The sequence below is a fragment of the Ornithorhynchus anatinus genome, chromosome 7 (genome assembly GCF_004115215.2).
Source record: "Ornithorhynchus anatinus isolate Pmale09 chromosome 7, mOrnAna1.pri.v4, whole genome shotgun sequence".
Lineage (NCBI taxonomy): Eukaryota > Metazoa > Chordata > Mammalia > Monotremata > Ornithorhynchidae > Ornithorhynchus > Ornithorhynchus anatinus.
In genome coordinates this window covers 39,920,024-39,938,115 of record NC_041734.1, presented here as the reverse complement: position 1 = coordinate 39,938,115, position 18,092 = coordinate 39,920,024, and the positions used below count along the sequence as shown (strand labels likewise).

General features: G+C 48.8%; 1 protein-coding gene across 6 annotated transcripts in view; it reads right to left on the bottom strand.

The window, feature by feature from the left end:
• SLC19A1 (solute carrier family 19 member 1) overlaps positions 1-18,092 on the bottom strand; it is a 39,998-nt gene that overhangs the window by 4,917 nt on the left and 16,989 nt on the right. For 4 of the 6 annotated variants that reach the window (XM_029069308.2, XM_029069309.2, XM_039912548.1 and 1 more), the window contains 4 exons: positions 15,303-15,587; positions 3,362-4,121; positions 3,086-3,278; positions 1,857-1,998 (listed from right to left, as the gene is read on the bottom strand). In XM_029069308.2, the coding sequence (XP_028925141.1) occupies positions 1,857-1,998; positions 3,086-3,278; positions 3,362-4,121; positions 15,303-15,482 (1,275 nt within the window). In that variant the 5' untranslated portion in view covers positions 15,483-15,587. Of the gene's footprint in view, positions 1-1,856; positions 1,999-3,085; positions 3,279-3,361; positions 4,122-15,302; positions 15,588-15,753; positions 15,990-18,092 lie in introns of those variants that run through there. The other 2 variants (XM_029069310.2, XM_029069311.2) reach the window with 2 other exon arrangements.

The window sequence follows — 18,092 nt, the reverse complement described above, 5'->3', positions numbered from 1 at the left end:
ATCTGAAAAGGCCCACTTAGCCATGGACCCAGGGGTCCCGCCGTCCTCCAGGGGCTGTATTCCAGGGCTGGTCCTGAACTTAAGTCGCTGAGTTGGATTGGAAGGGAGTTTAGGTCCCTATTTGGATTGGAGCCAGGTCCGGCTTTGGATGGCGCCGCTATACATGGTGTTTGTCCACGAGGGCTGCTGGGACCTGTGGTCCCAGACGTCTACTGTGGCAATAACGTGAGAAAAAAGCAGAGCGGGTGGCACCCTCCCCTAAAATCAGGGGGAGGGGAGAAATTCCCCTACCCAGACCAACCTGCCAAAGCCAAACACAGCTCCCTAAGGGTTCAGAGCCAGTGTGACCGGGGCTGAGCCTAGTACTATTTAGGCACTACCAGTTCTGCCTGGGTCCATGAGTAGCACACGGCTGCTGCCCATCGTAGTCCCTGTCGGAACAAAACCATTTCAGTTTGGTGGACGACACTCACGTGCCCCTCAGAGACAAAGCAAGCTGGGTCTCAAAAGTGACCTTTCCGGTCTTGACTTGTTTATTTGAAGAACAACACCCCCAAGTGACTTCCCTGTCACCTCTCAAGACAGAATTAGGAGGAGGAAGAGAGATCGAGAGGTATTTTCCTCTCCAGAGGTGCCAACTGCAGACCTAAACACAGCCTTTCCAGGACTTTGGCCAGAGCTTGACTTCTGATATCAACTGGGCACACTGGACTCCTAATCAGATTTCAGTCATCCGGAACCAAGATTCTGTCAGCATCTGACTGGCCCGCCCAGAGGCCAAGTCGGAGTTTAATCGGAAAACTCCCAGGCCGCCGACTGGTTGGAAAAGAAAACGCCACAGGACGGGATGGCAGGGGAAGAGGGAGGGCGAGGAGAAAATGTGTCCTAATTAAATCCCAACATCTGGCTGCCCACCAAAGGCCAGGGCCTCCCTCACTGAAACCTTAGCCTGACTTCTTGGCATGTCAGATGGCGGATTAAGCTTAATTTAAATAACTAAATATTTTCCAGCCAAGTCAGGGGTAGGCGCCTCAGTGAACACGAGGGTCACGTCCACCCGAGAGACGAGTGGCACGCTTTGTGTGCCTGTCGCCCAACATCAGGTTACCTAAGGAACCTGACTGAGCAAAGCCAAGTCCCTTCCCCCCAGGCTCAATGTTGGCGGTTCTCACTCTCTGCAAAACAAGACTGCTTCAGACAGGTGCTCTTCCTTTGATTCTGACAGGCTCCACGAATAAACTAATTACATTTCCTGGCAACCCTGAGGATAACTACAAGCTAGGAGTCTCTAGCCCTCCCAAGGAGCAGCATGGCCAGGCCTTCAAGGATAGTGATGAGACTGTAAGCTCCTTGAGGGCAGGGATGGTGTCTTTCAGCTCTACAGAACTCTCCCAATTGCTTGTTAGTGTCTGCACAGAGCTGCGCTCAAGAAGTTCCACTTCCTTTTCCACACAGCTAAGTGACTTCACCGCTCCTCTCGTTCTCCTTCCTGTTTCCAACCTCCCGCACCTTCTCTTCCTTGGCCTGCCACCCTGCCTCCTCCCCATTTTCAGGGTCCAGAATGGCTGGGCTCTAATTTGACCAACAAAAGGGTTAACATTTTCTACAGGAGTCTCCAAAGCTTTAGGAGAAAGGCTCCATAAAGGTCCAAAACATCAGAAAATACCTTCACATGCACATCAGGGTTTTGTGACTCCAATTCCATCTTGACGACTTCCTGGAACTTCGTCAACCCCAAGAAGAAGCCTGCGCCCCGCCACACCATATTTCCTGCGTGTCTTTTCCTGAGGTGACTGATTTCACTCAGAGGAAAGAAGCCCAGAACACTGACGGACAGGGGAATGGAGTCTACGAACCTGGGCGTGAACCTGAAGACCCAGGCCCTTCTTATCGGATACGATAACGGTGATGGTGGATTTCAAGATGGTGGCAAAGAAGGTGTTGAGTCCGAAAACCAGTGCACAGAGTTCTTTCGACAGGGAGGAGGCGATCTGAAACCTTGAGAAAAAAATGTCAAAGAGCATTTTCATGAGACCAGGAACAAGCCTTCATCAACAGGATCAGGCACGGAAAGGGAGAAAGAAAAAACACACATTCCTCAATCTTTTGCCAGTCATGATGATGATGCTTAAATGGGAATAATTCTTTACTTTTCCAAAATGCTTTCTCAAAATTATCACGGCTTAGCCATCCAATATTCCTTTCGGTTAGGGAAGGCAAGTATTATCACCATTTTCTGGGTGAGAAAATCAAGCCACAGAGAAGTTGGGCGACTAGTTCCAGATTGCACAGCAGGCTAGAGGTAGGACTTCAACCCAGGTCTTCTGACTCCCACAGCCAGGCTTCCGCCAACAAAATGAATTGGATCTAAGAGCCTAAGATTTGAGAGCCTGTGAGAGTCCACTCAGTGTATCCCTGTGAATAAGATTCATGTTGGCATAACCTAAAGATTGAGAGCAGCCTTTCCAAACTCGGAATTTTTACTCTGTCCATTCTGTGCCTGCTAAGTGCTCATAAAACCACCACCCTCTGCTAACTGTCCTTTCCAAGGTTCACTCGGGGGACAGGAGTTTTAAAAAAAACACACTTTCATGAGTCTACCGGTTCACTGCCTTCCTACCGGAGACGGCAAGCACAAAAAATATGCTACTTATGATGATTTTGATGGATAGGAAGGCCTAATGGGTAACTCTGGAACAAATGTGGCTCCACAACAGGCAGGCCACCACAAAGGATGTGATGCCCTTAGCCTCGGAAAGCGCAAGTGGTGAAAAAAAAATCATCTTGAAGCGTTCTTTAGATCTCCTGTTATGTGTCAGACCCCACTTTCTCCAAGCACACCCTTGCCTTCTCTGGTAGGTTGACAGGCAGCAGGGAGAGATGAGATCTCATTCTTTCAGTTTACCTCAGAGGAAAACATCACCTATCCAGCCCTCTCTGGCCTGGCAAATTCCTATCAACTGGATCCTGCCATCAATGCAGGTGTTACCTTTCGGGTGACACCAATCCTACTCCACCCCCACCCAGCAGGCTGATGGCCTTTCAGGCCAGAGAACAAAAGAGCTAAGCTCGGGACACTACTCACGTGGCTATGGGCACGAGGAACTGGTAGAAACCTCTGAAAAAGACGTAGGCCGCGTAGCACACCCAGATGTTACCGGTGGTGTTCATGAGCAAAATGAGCCCGGCCTGCAGGGCCGTGACGGCCCCGATCACCAGCTCGGACCAGAGAGTCCAGCGGATTTTCACATAGCCCGCGGTGAAGGAGGTGACGGCACCTGGGGAAAGACAACACGTTACTCAGAGCTGATCCTCCCCCACCCGCCGCCACGCACGAAAACGGGCAGAGACGGCCCCGTACCGAGGAGGGTCGACGCGGCCTCCACGCCTCCGTTGAGGACTCTGTTGGGGTCGACGTCGCTCCACAGAATGTGAATGTAATAGATGATCAGGTAGTAGCCGGCCGAGTTAAATATCCACCACAGGGACCAGAGACGCAGCTGAGGTTGTTTCACGAAGGTCTTCAGCTCCCGGAGCATCTGAACGAGGATCAAGTCCCTCCAGGCCGGGCACACCTTCAGGCCGGCCTTCTCCTCCACCAGCCTCCCCGGGCCCTTGTTCATCCTGTCCAGCTCGGAGGGTGAGGCGTCTCGATGGGCCGGCTTGCCTCGATTGAAGAAGAGGCTCCTCTTAGGCGGCTTCAGGAAGAGCGTCAGGACCAACCCAAAAGACATGAAGCCCAGGGAGACGTAATTGAGCGTGATGTAGGGGACCTCCCAAACCGAGACGCAGAGCTGCCCCACCACGGAGCTGGTGAAGAGGCCCAGCAGCACGGAGGTCCGGGAGTAGCTGGCCATCCGCTGGTAGCGCGACGGGCTGACCAGGGAGAAGATGTATGAGGAGTAGGCCACCCGGGCAGCCATGGTGATGCCGTAGAAGAACTCCATGAACTGCATAGCGAGGATGTCGGTGCCGAAGATCAACAGCAGCCAGATAGCGATGTGACTCAAGCTCTGCAGGACCAGAACCGGCTTGTACCGGAGGTAGTCCGTCAGCAGGAAGATGGGGACCAACACGGCCGTGTAAGAGTAGGACAGGACGATGGTGATCTCGTTGGTGATCTGCAAAGCAAACCGAGTGGACTGATGACTGCGATTTGTTTATTTATATTAACGTCTGTCGCCCTTGCTAGATTGTAAGCTCGTTTTGGGAATATTGTACTCGCCCAAGCGCTTAGTACAGTGCTTTGCACACAGTCAGCACTCAATAAATACTGCCGGAGGGTGAGAGCTAGAGCTTTCTACAGGCAACTCTAGAATATAAGCTCCCCCTTTTTTATGGTTATTTCTTAAGCGCTTACTATGTGTACTAAGTGCTGGGTAGAATCAAGATAATCGGGGGGACGTAGTCCCTGTCCTACTTGGGGTTCACAGTCCTAATCCCCATTTTACAGAAGGGGTAACTGAGGCCCAAGAAGGGAAGTGACTTCCCCAAGGTCACCGAGCTCCTCGTGGGTAGGGAATTTGTCTACCAACTCTGTTTTATTGTACTCTCCCAAGCGCTTAGTACAGCGCTCTGCACAGAGTAAGGACTCAATAGATGCCACTGATTGAGTGAACTCGGGGTTATCTGGGCAAGAGAGAGCCAGGTCCGTGCCTACACGCAGAATGACCCAGCATGGAGCCCCCATACCTCCGTCTCCTACCGAGGCAGGAGGGGACGGAAATGACCTGGAACAGAGCTGAGCTGGCATTTTACTCACAGTTGGATCTGGAGGCTAATGAAAGAGGAAAATCTGATTTTGGTCCTCCCCAGCTCAACAGATCTTGCTGTCTGTATTGTTAGGCAGGCAATCTTGAAGGGTGTGCATTTCACCTCCTCCCATTTCTCCCACTTGCAGAACTGGTGATTAGCCGTGAAATGACCCCTGGTCAGAAAGCGGGGCCCTTTCATGAATAGTCCCTGAACTGAAAAGGAGGAGAATCTGAACTTTCTACCGACTCATCTACAAACTGGATAATCTACCCTGGCAGCGTTGTTCTCTTCTGGATCCCTTTTCCCGCTCACTTTACATTCATTCTCTCTGGAAGCTCCTCAGCTCCCACAGCTTCAACTAACGCCTATATGCCAAAGCTTCTCAGATCCACCTCGCCAGCTCCCAACCCCTCTCATCTGCAATCTTGCACACCCAAAGAACATATCTACCAACTCTCTTATACTGTGCTCTCCCAAGCACCTAGTACAGTGTTCTGCACACAGTAAGTGCTCCACAAATACAACTGATGGATTAACAACCTCTACAAGGCATCTCACTGCCAACTCGAGTTCAGTATCAGTCTGCCCAAATGTGCACTCGTCATCCTCCCCCCCAATTCCACTCCTCCAATTATCTTTCTCATCATCGACAGACACCACCATCATCATCCTCCCCGTCTCTCAAACCTGTAACCTTGGAGTTATTTTCAATTCCTTCCTCTCAACCCCCTAACTCTGTCATCAGATCTTCTTGTTTTTTTTCTTCATGATATTTCCAAGTCCCACCCCTTCCTCGCCGAACAAGTGGCCACCACGCTGATCCACGTAATGGTGACATCCCACCTTGAGTTTCGCATCAGCTCCCTCACCAGTCTCCCTGCCTCCAGTCTCTCCCCTCTCCAGTCCATGTTTCACTCAGCCGTCTGGACCATTACTTAAAACACTGTCCTACACATATCTGCCCACTTCCCAAAACCTTTCCCATTCGTCTCTGCATCAAACAGAAACACCTGATGAATGGTTTTTAATGCAATCAGCCAGCTCTCTCTCTCTCTCTCTCTCTCTCTCTCTGCTTATCCTCACTCCTTTCCCACCAACTCTGCCTGGCATTCTTCTTTCCTCTCGAGCTACTGTATTCACCATATTCCCTATAGACCATAGGCTTCTTGTGGGAAGGGGATATGTCTACCAACACTGTATGTTTTTTTAAATGGTATTTGTTAAGTGCTTAAATTAAGTGCCAGGCATTGTACTAAGGACTGGGGTAGATTCAAATAAATCAGGTTGGACACGGTCCCTGTCCCACATGGGGCTCACAGCCTTAATCCCCATTTTACAGATGAGCTAACTGGCACAGAGAAGTGAAATGACTTGCCCAAGGTCACACACAGCAGGCAAGTGGCAGAGCTGGATTTAAAACCCAGGCCCTCTGACTCCCACGTCCGTGATCTTTCCACTAGGCCAAGCTATTTCTCTATTGTAGTCTCCCAAACGTTTAATATAGTGCTCTGCATAAAGTAAGTGCTCAATAAATACCATTGACTTACTGATTGAAGCACTGCCTGGGTAATACCTGACAGGTATCCACAAGGTCCAAACTCAGCAGAGATCCAGGCGGGGCAGGGGGTAGAAATTCAGTCCCTCTATGTTTTGTTGGGAAATGCTATGCTAATTTCCAATCCAGCACTCATTAAAATAGGAAGGGAAATGGCGCTGATAACCCAGGCATGGAGCCCAGCACCTTGTCCTTGGAGGGGGATGAAAGGAACCAGGTCCAGTGTTGAAGATGATATTTGCTAAGCACTTACTATGCGTCGAACACTGTTGTAAGTGCTGGGGTGGACACATTCCCTGTCCCACATGGGGCTCACAGTCTTAAAACTCCAATTTACATATTAGGTTACTGAGGCACAGTGAAGTAAAGTGACTTGCCCAATGTCACAAAAAGACAAGTGGCAGAGGTGACATTAGAATCCAGGTCCTTCTGACTCCCAGGCCCATGCTCTATCCACTAGCCCATGCTGCTTCCAGTGGATTTCTTGGCGTAGGTATGAGAATTGAGGTCCATTCCAGGGTGAAACACCATCCCCCAAAATGAGAATCAGAGATATTTATTGAGCGCTTACTATGTGCAGACCACTTTACAAGTGCTTGGGAGAGTACAATTCAGCAGAATTAGCAGACATGTTCCCTGCTCCCAACAAGTTTACCAGTGGACAAGTGAGTGGGGAAAGAACAGGTATGGGCGGGCATGTGCTGAACGGACTGGTGTTTTCCTTTCAATACAAACCGTTCAGGAAGCAGCAGCTTAAGAATGTTACCTTTGCCCTTGCTGGAACTGAGAGAGGAAAAGAGGAAGGGAGGAAGTCACTTGCCTCGTACTTGCTGCTTTTGTCCGGAAGATCTACAGAGGCTCAACCCAAGAAAACGAGGCCTACTGCTTCTATCCCATCTCTACCTCGGCTACGACACTCTACCTTCCCAAGAGAACGCTGTCAGTTTCACCATCGGGTACTGAGGATTAACCTCCTCGGGGCACCGACTTGTTAGCACATGCTCAGAAATGAGTCTCCTTTGCCCTCCTTGCTGAGTAAAGGAAAAATTTCCAGGAATAATCTGGGCGAGTACAGGGCCAGCCAGCTCTTTGTTTGAAGAATGTGAAATGTTATGCTGTATCTGGGACATTGCACTTTTCCTCCCCGAGTATACAGACAAGGCACCAGAAGGGCAAACATGTCTAACCTTATTACCCTCCAAATGAATCCTGAAACAGCGTGCAAACAATTTTCCCCTACATTCTTCCCCCAGAAACTATACCCAACCCTAAGGCCTGACATTATTTAACCAGGCTATTTATTAAGTCAATCAACTCTCTGGGAACTCTACTTGGTTTCCAAATAAAAAGAGTTGACTAATTTGTTAGCAGATGGGTGAGCCCACCACCCTCAGTGATTAAGCAATGAAGAAAGTACGAGGAGATTCAGAGACCAAGTCTGCACGAAAGAACGTACAACAGGTGCGAGGTCACCTCTGGTCAGATCAGTGGTCCACCTGGCCCACGATCCTAGATGACAGTGGCAACCAAAGACGCTTAAGGGAATCGAATGATGGCTGCCTTTCTGGGCATCCATCTTATTGGTTACAGTCGTACTACCGTACCCCTTCCTCTGCCTCCCCCATCTCTCACCCCCCATTTTCCTTGATAAAATTGAAACCAGCCCGCTTTCCTCCCCAGACCATGATCCTTCCACCCCCAACATCCACTCTCTCATCCTTTCCAGACGTCTCAGAGATCTGCCAACTACTTTTAAAATCGAACCACACCATCTATGCCTCCAACGTCAGTCCCCTTATTAAAACACCTGAACTCACCTTTGTTCCCTCCCTCACTGCTCTCTTTAACCACTCGCTCTACAATGACTCCCTCCCCTCTGCTTTCAAACACACACTCATTCATTCATTCAATAGTATTTATTGAGCGCTTACTATGTGCAGAGCACTGTACTAAGCGCTTGGACTCCTATCACCTAGCATAAAAACAAAGGCCTCCTTTGCCTCCTCTGCCTCTTTCAGCTGTCGCTCCATCTCCCACCGAACTACTCCTGTCTAAACTCCTGAATGAGTTAACTCCCAGTGCCTTCGCTTCTTCTCCTCCAACTCCCTTCTTGACTCCTCGTAATCTGGCTTCTGCCCCCATCATCCCACCGAAACTGCTTTTTCCCAAGTCACCAATGCTTCCTCCTTGCCAAATCCAACAGACTCTCTCCATCCTAATTTTCACTGACATCCCAGCTACCTTTGACACCATGGATCACCCCCTTCTCCTGGAAATAATAATGTTGCTATTTGTTAAGCGCTTACTCTGTGCAGAGCACTATTCTAAGCGCTGGGGTAGATACAAGGTAATCAGGTTGTCCCACGTGGGGCTCACAGTCTTCATCCCCATTTTACAGTTGAGGTAACTGAGGCCCAGAGAAGTTAAGTCACTTGCCCACAGTCACACAGCTGACAAGTGGCAGAGCCGGAATTCGAACCCATGACCTCTGATTCCCAAGCCCAGGCTCTTTCCACTGAGCCGCGCTGCTTCTCTTAAATACTATCAAACCCTGGTTTCTTGGATACTGTCCTCTTCGGGTCTCTTTCACTGGTTTTTCCCCTGCCTCCCACCCCCTACCATGAAGGACCCTCAAGGCTCAGTTTTGAATTCATTTCTATTTACCACCTACACCCGCTCCCTAAGGGAACTCATCTGCTCTCATGACTTCAACTGCCATCTCCACACCGATGACTTCCAAATCTATAACTCTAGCCTCGACTTCTCTTTGCAATATCAAATTTCTTCCTGCCTGCAGGACTTCTCGACTTGAATGTCCCACTCACACCTCAAACTCGACACGGCCAAAACGGAGCTTCTCTTCCGCCCTCACAAACTCTCTTCGTCCTCATCTTTTCCATCACTGCCATCCTTCCTGCCTCTAATGCGCACAACACTGGCATTCGCTCAGACTCGCCTCTCTCCTTCAACCCACACAATATCACTAAATCTTATCAATTCTAACTCCGCGGCATCTGCCCGATGTGCTCTTTCCTCTGCGCCCTGTAGATTCTAAGGCCACTGTGGACAGGGAACGTGCCTGTCAACTCTGTTATAGTGTCCTCTGCCAAGAGCTTGGTATAATGCGCTGCACATAGTAAGCACTCCATAAATACCATTGATAATTGAGCCACTTAACTACTACTATTATTCGATGACTGCGTCAGCCTCCTGGCTGAGAGGTCATGGGTTCGAATCCTGGCTCTGCCACTTGTCAGCTGTGTGACTCTGGGCAAGTCACTTCACTTCTCTGTGCCTCAGTTACCTCACCTATAAAATGGGGATGAAGACTGTGAGCCTCACGTGGGACAACCTGATGACCCTGTATCTACCCCAGCGCTTAGAACAGTGCTCTGCACATAGTAAGCACTTAACAAATACCAAAATTATTATTATTATCTCCCTGCCTCCAGCCTCACCCGTCTATACTCTGCTGCCCAGATCACTCTTCTAAAAAACCTGACTGATCCAAACTGTTACTACATTGGATCACTTGTCTAAAAAAACTTTCTATGTCTCCCTACTCCTTGAGTGCCTCCAATGATTGCTCAGTCATCTCCACTTCAAGCAGAAACTCCTAATTATTGCATTCAAGACATTCGATCACCTCTATTACCGCTAACCCAGCCTGCGTCCGGGCAACGCACATCCCTCATGGGAAGCAGCATGGCGTAGTGGACTGAGCACAGGCCCCGGGATCAGAAGATCATGGGTTCTAATCCCAGCTCCTCCACTTGTCTGCTGTGTGGCCTTGGGGAAGTAGCTTTACTTCTCTGTGCCTCAGTTACCTCATCTGGAAAATGGGGATTGAGACTCTGAGCCCCACGTGGAAGGGGGACTGCGTCCAACACGATTTGTCCAACCTGAACACTTAGTACAGTGCCTGGAACATAGTAAACACTTAAGTAACATTATTATTACATCGACCTCCCTCCTCAGGTCCACCTACCTGCAAACCCCTCCCCAGTGCACCAGCACTCTTCAAAACACTACTGAAATATCTCCTCTCGGAAGCTTTCCCAGACTAGGCTCTCATCCCCTGCCTGAAGCAGCGTGGCTCAGTGGAAAGAGCCCGGGCTTGGGAGTCAGAGGTCATGGGTTCGAATGCCGGCTCTGCCACTTGTCAGCTGTGTGACTGTGGGCAAGTCACTTCACTTCTCTGTGCCTCAGTTACCTCATCTGGAAAATGGGGATTAAGACTGTGAGCCTCACTTGGGACAATCTGATTAGCCTGTACCTACCCCAGAGCTTAGAACAGTGCTCTGCACATAGTACGCGCTTAACAAATACCAACATTTTCCCTTCCTACTGCTTCTCCCATGCACCAGCCTTCTATTTCTCTCCACTCCAGTCCATACTTCGGTCTGCTGCTCGGGTCCATTTTTCTACAAAAACACTGAGGCCACGTTTCTCCACTCTTCAAGAACCTCCTGTGGCTGCCCATCCACCTCCGCATCAAACAGAAACACCTTACCATTAGAGAAGCAGCGAGGCTCAATGGAAAGAGCCCAGGCTTGGGAGTCAGAGGTCATGGGTTCTAATCCCAGCTCTGCCCCTTGCCAGCTGTGTGACTTTGGGCAAATCACTTCACTTCTCTGTGCCTCAGTTACCTCATCTGTAAAATGGGGATTAAGACTGTGAGCCCCATATGGGACAACCTGATTACCTCGCATCTACCCCAGCGCTTAGAACGGTGCTTGGCACCTAGTAAGCGCTCAACAAATACCACATTATCTATTTTAAAGCACTCAATCACCTTGCCCCTTCCTACCTCAACCCAGATCGCACACTTCACTGCTCTAATGCCAAACTTCTCACTCTGCCTCGATCTTGTCTATCTCACCGCCATTCTCTTGTCCACATCCTGCCTTTGGCCTGGAATGCCCTCCCTTCCTCACAGCCAACAGACATTTACTCTCTCCCACCTCAAGGCCTTATTGAAGGCCCATCTCCTCCAAGAGGCCTTCCCTAAGCCCTCCTTCCCTTTTCTTCAACTCCTTTCTGCATCACCCTGATTTGCTCCCTTTATTTATCCCCCATCCCATCTCCAAAGCACTTACGTACATACCTGAAATTTATTTAATGTCGATCTCCCCCTCTGGACTGTAAGCTCGTGTGGGCAGGGAATGTGTCAGTTATATTGTACTCTCCCAAATGCTTAGTACAGTGCTCTGCACACAGTAAGTGCTCAGTAAATATGACTGACTTTCTAGTAACTTGGATACTCCTGCTTCATCCTGTGGAGCACTTACGTACATCTCCTTGTATCGGGTTGCTTCTCTTAGCTGTATTTTCATTTTCATGTCTGTTTCCCCAGTTTAACCGTAAACTCCTTGAGAGCAGGGATCATGTCTCCAAGTTCTACTGTACTGGACTCTCTCAATAACAGTAACCATGGTATTTAAGTGCCTACTACATGCCAGGCACTGTACTGACTGCTGAGGTAGGTACACGATGGTCAGGTCTAAACAGTCCCTGTCCCACACATTCTTAGGCGGAGGATGGACAGGTACTGATTCCCCATTTTACAGATGAGAAAACTGAGGGACAGAGAAGTGAAGTGACTTGGCAAAGGCCTCCCAGCAGACAGGTGGCAGAGCCAGGATTAAAACCCAAGTCTTCTGACTCTCAGGCCTGTGTTCTTTTCACTTGGCCACGCTGCTTCTCCCAGGTGCTAGTACAGTGTGCCCTGCACAGAGTTAGCACTTAATAAATACCACTGATTGACTGATTGATCGATCCTAACCTTCCTTCTGGTGACCCCTTAACGGGCTTCTCCTCCATGAATTAATACAACTCCCTTTAATTATCTGGCATTTTGGTCAACCCTACGGGGGGTAACACTTCCGTCAGGCAGAAAACTCAAAAAGGTACAGGGGATCGTGCTGGGTGACAGGGCACCTCTGAAACTGCCCCCGATCTGCCTGACCGTGGCAAATTTCACCTTTCCCATCCCCTTCCCAGCTTCTGGCCTGGAGGAGCATTCAGGGTGGCTCTCAGAGTCCAGGAAGGCTGAGGGGGCGATAAAAAAAAGAGCAAACCCTCGGCATCGACGGCAACAGCTCACAATCAGAACTGCCAGGCCAATCAAGGTCAAAATCTCTTAGCAAACACGGTCTGCTGGAGCTCAGGTTTTCTGCACTGGGTAGCAATAAAACTCCCCTAGTCTTAAATCCTCCTATCACTGGTTGAGTGGCCAACATGTGAGAGATCGCGACGACCAACGGGGATCATCTGTCTCAATGTTTACATTCGGTAAAATGTTTTTTTCCATTTGCCTCTCGGAATGCCCCATATAGACACGGCTGCTCTCACGTGCCCGTACGTCACTGATGCAACATTCCCAAAATAGCCTGGTTATGGCTGTAAGGAAAAATCCCCAGGGTGTGAACGAGATCTCATACGAGGCACCTTGGCCCAGTGGCTAAATTCTAATTCCTTCTGTGCTGTTGCTGGCTGGGTGTATCCTTGGGCAAGTCAATTAACCTCTCTATGCCTTGTTCCTCATACTCTCCCTCTTTCCCTCAGACTGTGAGCCCCACTGGATCGTCTGTCCCAGTGAGTAGGACATGGTAAATGTTTAATAAATACCATAATTTTCCCTGAGGGTAGCATGGTGCTGATAAGCGAAAGTCAAGGACATAAATGAAAACACAACTCATGGTTTAGAGCCCCAAGTATGAGAAGCAGCATGGCTCGGTGGATAGAGCACAGATCTGGGAGTCAGAAGGCCCTGCGTTCTAATCCTGGCTCTGCCACACGTCTGCTCTGTGTCCTTGGAAAAGTCATTTAACTTCTCTGAACTCAGTTCCCTCATCTGTAAAATGGGAATTAAGAGTGTGAGCCCCAAGTGGGACAGGGACTTTGTCCAACCTGATCTGCTTATATCGACCCCAGTGCTTAAAACAGTGCTTGGCGGGTACTAAGTGCTTAAGTGCCATTATTATGATTATTACCAATATTATTAACTTTGCCTCTTGTATGTGTCGGTGAACAGGAGCTAGAGCTTCTGGAGGAATAAGAGTCCCCTTTTATCCTCTCATCGCAGAGACACACAAGAGATAATGAATACATCTTCTCAGTTTTCTTCAGTTTGCGGGGGGAGAAGAGAACAGCCTGGGGCAAGTCATGGGGGCAGAGGCCAGATACTCAAGGCCTTAGAGTTCTAATTTCAGCCCTATTGCTTATTTGCTTTGAAACCTGTCCCAGCTTCCTTGTCAATGAAAGCAGACAGAGAGACAGAGAGAAAGAGACTTGCTCTCTCAGGAGTGCTGGTGGGCGCAAAATGAAAATGATATTGGCAACAGTCCCATGTGCTTTCTCTTTCAGGACAGGCAGGAAAAGTAAAAAGCAGCATAGCTCAGTGGAAAGATCATGGGCTTGAAAGTCAGAGGTCATGGGTTCTAATCCTGGCTCTGCCACTTATCAGCTGTATGATTTTGGGCAAGTCACTTAACTTCTCTGTGCCTCAGTTACTTCATCTGGAAAATGGGGATTAAGACTGTGAGCCCCAGATGAGACAACCTGATTACCTTGTATCTACCCAGCGCTTAGAACAGTGCTTGGCACATAGTAAGCGCTTAACAGATACCAAAATTATTATTATTATTAAAAGGAGTAATCTCTGCCCTGGAAAAGCTAGCCATCTAACGAGGTGAGACAAGCACACATAAATGCATGAATATGAAACAGTTAAATAGTGAGCTATGTAATTCACATGACTTTTTAAATAAATCAATAATAAATGAATACGATGGATCCATGAGTGCTGAAAGGCAGACAGTAAGATGGCTTTTTTTTATGGCATTTGTTAAGCGATTACTATGCGCCAAGCACTGTACTAAACGCTGGGGTAGATGAAAGCTAAACAGGTTGGACACAGTCCGTATCTCACATGGGGCTCACAGTCTTAATCCCCATTTTACGAATGAAGTGACGGGCTCAGAAAAGTTAAATGATGTGCCCGAGGATATGCATAGCAGACAACTGGCGGACCCAGGATTAGAATCCGGGTCCTCAGACTCCCAGGCCTGTGCTCTATCCATTAGACCACCCTGCTTCTCATGGCCACGCTGCCCTCATTGAGAGCAGAGAACGTGTCTACCAACTCTGTCATACTGTACTCTCTCAAGTGCTCAGTACAGTGCTCGGGACACAGTGCACGATCAATAAATATGATTAACTGCTGAAGGCGCTGCGAGATGAAAAATGAGAATACTGGGAAGGACTGATGCCAAGAGGTCAACCACCACATAACTCCTCCAAGCACCCTCCTGTCTCTATTGGAGAGAATACTGGATCATGGATCGGACCCGGTGGGAGGGGGAGGGAGACAGAGAAAGAGAGAGAGAAGGACAAGAAGAGTCGGCGTCCCAGGCACACTCACCCTGCCTTCAAGATGGTAGAAAGGAGTCATTGTCGTCTTCTTCTTCCCACCTGGCCCCTCTACCTCTTCCCAGATCCCTTTCTCGGCTTCAGCTCCGTCTTCAGGGAGGGGCACTACAGAATAACTCTCCTGGCCTCCTTCTCCTAAGTGTACGGGCCAGTGGAACTGGCCTGGCTGCCCATCCGGCTCACGCAGTGGATGGAAATGGCTCTGCAGCCATTCTAGGAAAAGGAAATGGCATCATCCCACCCAGAGTCAGTGACTCCGATCCTGCCAGTCTTGAGGGGTGTTTACAAAGCACTGACTATGGGCCAGGCACTGTAGTGAGCGCTTGGGTGTATACAAGCGAATCGGGTTGGACACAGTCCCTGTCCCGCATGGACCTCATAGACTTAACCCCCATTTTACAGAGGAGGTAAGTGAGGCACAGAGAAGTGAAGTGACTTACCCAAGGCCACACAGCAGACCCATGGTGGAGCCGAAAATAGAACCCATGAACTTCCGACTCCCAGGCCTGTGCTTCTCGGGTCCAAAGCATCATAGCATTTTTGTCCCAAGCAATCTCACCTGTTCCCGGGTGAAGTTCTGGGACAGTAAGTAGGGGGTGATGAAGCTTTCGCCGGGCCGTATCTGATTCATAAAGCCGTAGAAGCAGAGGAAGAACACCAAGAACTTCCAGGACTGCTGCTCCCGGCCGGCGGTGGGGTCAGTGGCCGACTTTTCCGAGTCCTCGCTGTCGTTAGTCATTGTGGTACGGACTTCGTGTATCTTAGAAGGAAGGAAGAGATCAAAACCAATCCAAGCCCTCTGCTCGACTGGAGTCTGTGATCAACATGGAGACGACCTGGAATTCTAGGAAAAAAACCCAAGCAGTTGTTAGAACACATTCCTTTGTTGATACACCGCCAGCAGACACATCACCCCGCCTCCAGAAGATCCATATAGGCCAACTAAGTTGCCTCTCCGTTTTTCTCAAAAAATAGATAAAAATTTAAAAAATGAAGGGCAGATAATCAACCTCAAATTCTGGGGTGGGGGAGGACATCTTCTCTGGAGTGACTTTAAAAATAAAGCCAGTTCAAACCTCCAAACTCAGCACTGCCTTCGTCAGAGCTCTCGGAAATCAGGATGACAGACCATTTGGAGGTCGGGTTTTAGGATGAGAAAAGTTGTAGATCACGTTCGACTGGAAACGGAGGCTTCTGACAATGAAATGGTTGTGGCACAGTCCTGATCAATACACGCACTGAACCCGAGGTTAAAAGAAACTCTGGCAACTCCCTTTGCCTTTGGAGTTTCACAGGTCAAAAGACTGGGGAAACAGAGCAAGAGTTGCTTTGTGTACAAAGGTCTGTGCTGATGTAACTGAGCGAGAGTGGACTTTAAACAGATCTATTAACAGGTCAAGCCTTCCCTTCTGTCTTTCTTGACGGGTCCAAATCAAACATCAAGTGAACACATGCATGCTTCAGTTATCACAAAGCATTATCTTCCTGCTGATTCAGTCTCCATAAAAGTACCTGGTAATAACTACACTCTCTGTAGGCTCAAATGCAGCCCTGGAGTTCATTTGATATTCAATGCTTTCCCATCTATTTACTTACTTACACACATACACACACACACACAGTTGGTGATTTGCACTGGAAATGTTGTTCCTGGGGCGATCACTACCTGTGGCTGAAAACTGTTGAATGACCAAGAACCCTGTCCACACTAAGACTATCCCTTGCCTTCAATCTAGACTGCAGGCTCATTGTGGACAGAAAATAATAATGTTGGCATTTGTTAAGTGCTTACTATGTGCAGAGCACTGTTCTAAGCGCTGGGGGAGATACAGGGTCATCAGGTTGCCCCACGTGAGGCTCACAGTCTTCATCCCCATTGTACAGATGAGGGAACTGACGCACAGAGAAGTGAAGTGACTTGCCCACAGTCACACAGCTGACAAGGGGCAGAGCCGGGATTTGAACCCATGACCTCTGGCTCCCAAGCTCGGGCTCCTTCCACTGAGACACGCTGCTTCTCTAATGTGACTGCTTATTGTTATACTGTACTCTCCCAAGCGCTTAGTATAGTGCTCTGCCCACAGTACGGGCTCAATATAACTGAATCGATGAATAATAATAATAATAATGTTGGTATTTGTTCATTCAATAGTATTTATTGAGCAGTTACTATGTGCAGAGCACTGTACTAAGCGCTTGGGATGAACAAGTTGTTAAGCGCTTACTATGTGCCGAGCACTGTTCTAAGCGCTGGGGTAGGCACAAGGGAATCAGGTTGTCCCACGTGGGGCTCACAGTCTTAATCCCCATTTTACAGATGAGGTAACTGAGGCACCGAGAAGTTAAGTGACTTGCCCAAAGTCACACAGCTGACAAGTGGCCGAGCCGGGATTTGAACCCATGACCTCTGACTCCAAAGCCCATGCTCTTTCCACTAAGCCACGCTGCTTCTCTGCTGCTTCTCAATGAATCAATCGAGTGTTCTTACTGAGTGCCCAATGAGTACAGAACAGTGCCTGGCATAATGTAAGCGCTTAATAAATACCATAAAAATAATAACAATAAAGAGCACTACTTTGCAACTAGCGCTCTCTCTCTGAAAACCTGACCCTATTTGCAAATCTGCTTCTTGAGACCCACAGGCTACCCCACACCTTTGCTCAAAAGGAGCCTCCCCACATCTGGTGGCTGTGGAGCAGGTCGGTCGGTCTGTCCGCCGCTACTTCCCAGAAGAATATGAAAGTTGTCCTTCTGCCCTCCTGGCTGGGAGTTGTCCCGCTTCACCTCATTGGGCAGGAGCAGCTTGGGGAGCCTGATGCCACTCACTCTCTGCACACTTTGGCAGTGAGTTACTCAATAAGCACCCCTCTGATACAGACCCGCTCACCTTATCGCTGGTGATTCTCCACTGCCATTTAATGCCATTTTAAATGTGGATTGAAGATTCGAGACACCTCACCCAGCTCTAAGACTGCACAGCAATTCTAACTAACTCTAATGTGCCTACCAACTCTGCTATATTATACTCTCTCAAGTGTTTACTACAGTGCTCTGCACACAAGTAAGCACTCAATAAATATGACTGATCGATAACTAGCTGGTCATTCAAGGAGGAGGATATTCCAGCAGTTTGTTGTTGTTTTTTTTTTAAAGAGTAGCCCAAATGCCCTTTAAAGGGAGAGGATGCTATCTGAATATATTTTACCGATGATGGGTGGTGATGCCGGTGGCTGTCAGACATTGGCATTCCTTGAAAACTCAGAGAAATTCAGGTTCCAATGTGCTGTAAGCTGGCACTTCATTGTGATTGTTGTGTTGTTGACAACCAATTATGGAATTTTGGAGTCAG